The 580-nt window shown below is 69.3% G+C and overlaps 1 protein-coding gene across 1 annotated transcript in view; it reads left to right on the top strand.

The window, feature by feature from the left end:
* Window positions 1–478: 478 nt before the first annotated feature.
* NSMAF (neutral sphingomyelinase activation associated factor) overlaps window positions 479–580 on the top strand; it is a 57,490-nt gene continuing 57,388 nt past the window's right edge. Inside the window, exon 1 of the mRNA XM_019548428.1 lies at window positions 479–580. Coding sequence (XP_019403973.1) covers window positions 533–580 — 48 coding nt within the window. The 5' untranslated portion in view covers window positions 479–532.

Here is a 580-nt window from a genome sequence, read left to right as displayed (position 1 = left end):
AACAGCTCCGTGGGCCACAGGTGCTGACTCCGGGCCTCGCCTGTGTCACCCAGCGTGTCTGCATGTCCCCCACCCTGTGGGCAACCACTCTGGGTGCTTCGGTGACTGCACACATTGAAGGCAGAGGTGGAAGGAGACATAGAGCTGCCCTCCTCTCGAGTGCCTCAGGACAACCAGGGAGGCCACGTGAGGGGGGGGGGTGTCATGGAGAAGTTGGGCTGGAAGGGAGCTCAGCTGGGCCACCCCCTGCCTGAGGCAGGTTCACCTCTAGGCAAGCCAGGCCTGCGGCCTTGAGCCACCCCATGACTGCTGGGGCTGCGTGTACGCGTGTGTGCATGAGTGTGTGCGTGTGTGTATAACCCCAGCGCCCACGCAGAAGCCAGGGCTGGGGCCGGGGCCGGGGCCGGGGCCGGGGCCCGCCGGTATAAAGGGCCGGGCGCTGCGCGGGCGCCCCCGGTAGGGAGCGAGGCCGGTACGGCTCTCCCCGCCCCCCGGAGGTGCGCGCTGGGTGGCAGCCGGGCCGGGCGGCTCCATGGCTTTCATCCGGAAGAGGCGGCAGGATCCGCAGCTCTACTCGCGG

The sequence above is a fragment of the Crocodylus porosus genome, unplaced genomic scaffold (assembly GCF_001723895.1).
Source record: "Crocodylus porosus isolate Cpor-Errol unplaced genomic scaffold, CroPor_comp1, whole genome shotgun sequence".
Taxonomy (NCBI): Eukaryota; Metazoa; Chordata; order Crocodylia; family Crocodylidae; genus Crocodylus; species Crocodylus porosus.
The sequence above is the reverse complement of the archived record's forward strand: the minus strand, read 5'-3'. Positions and strand labels throughout refer to the sequence as shown.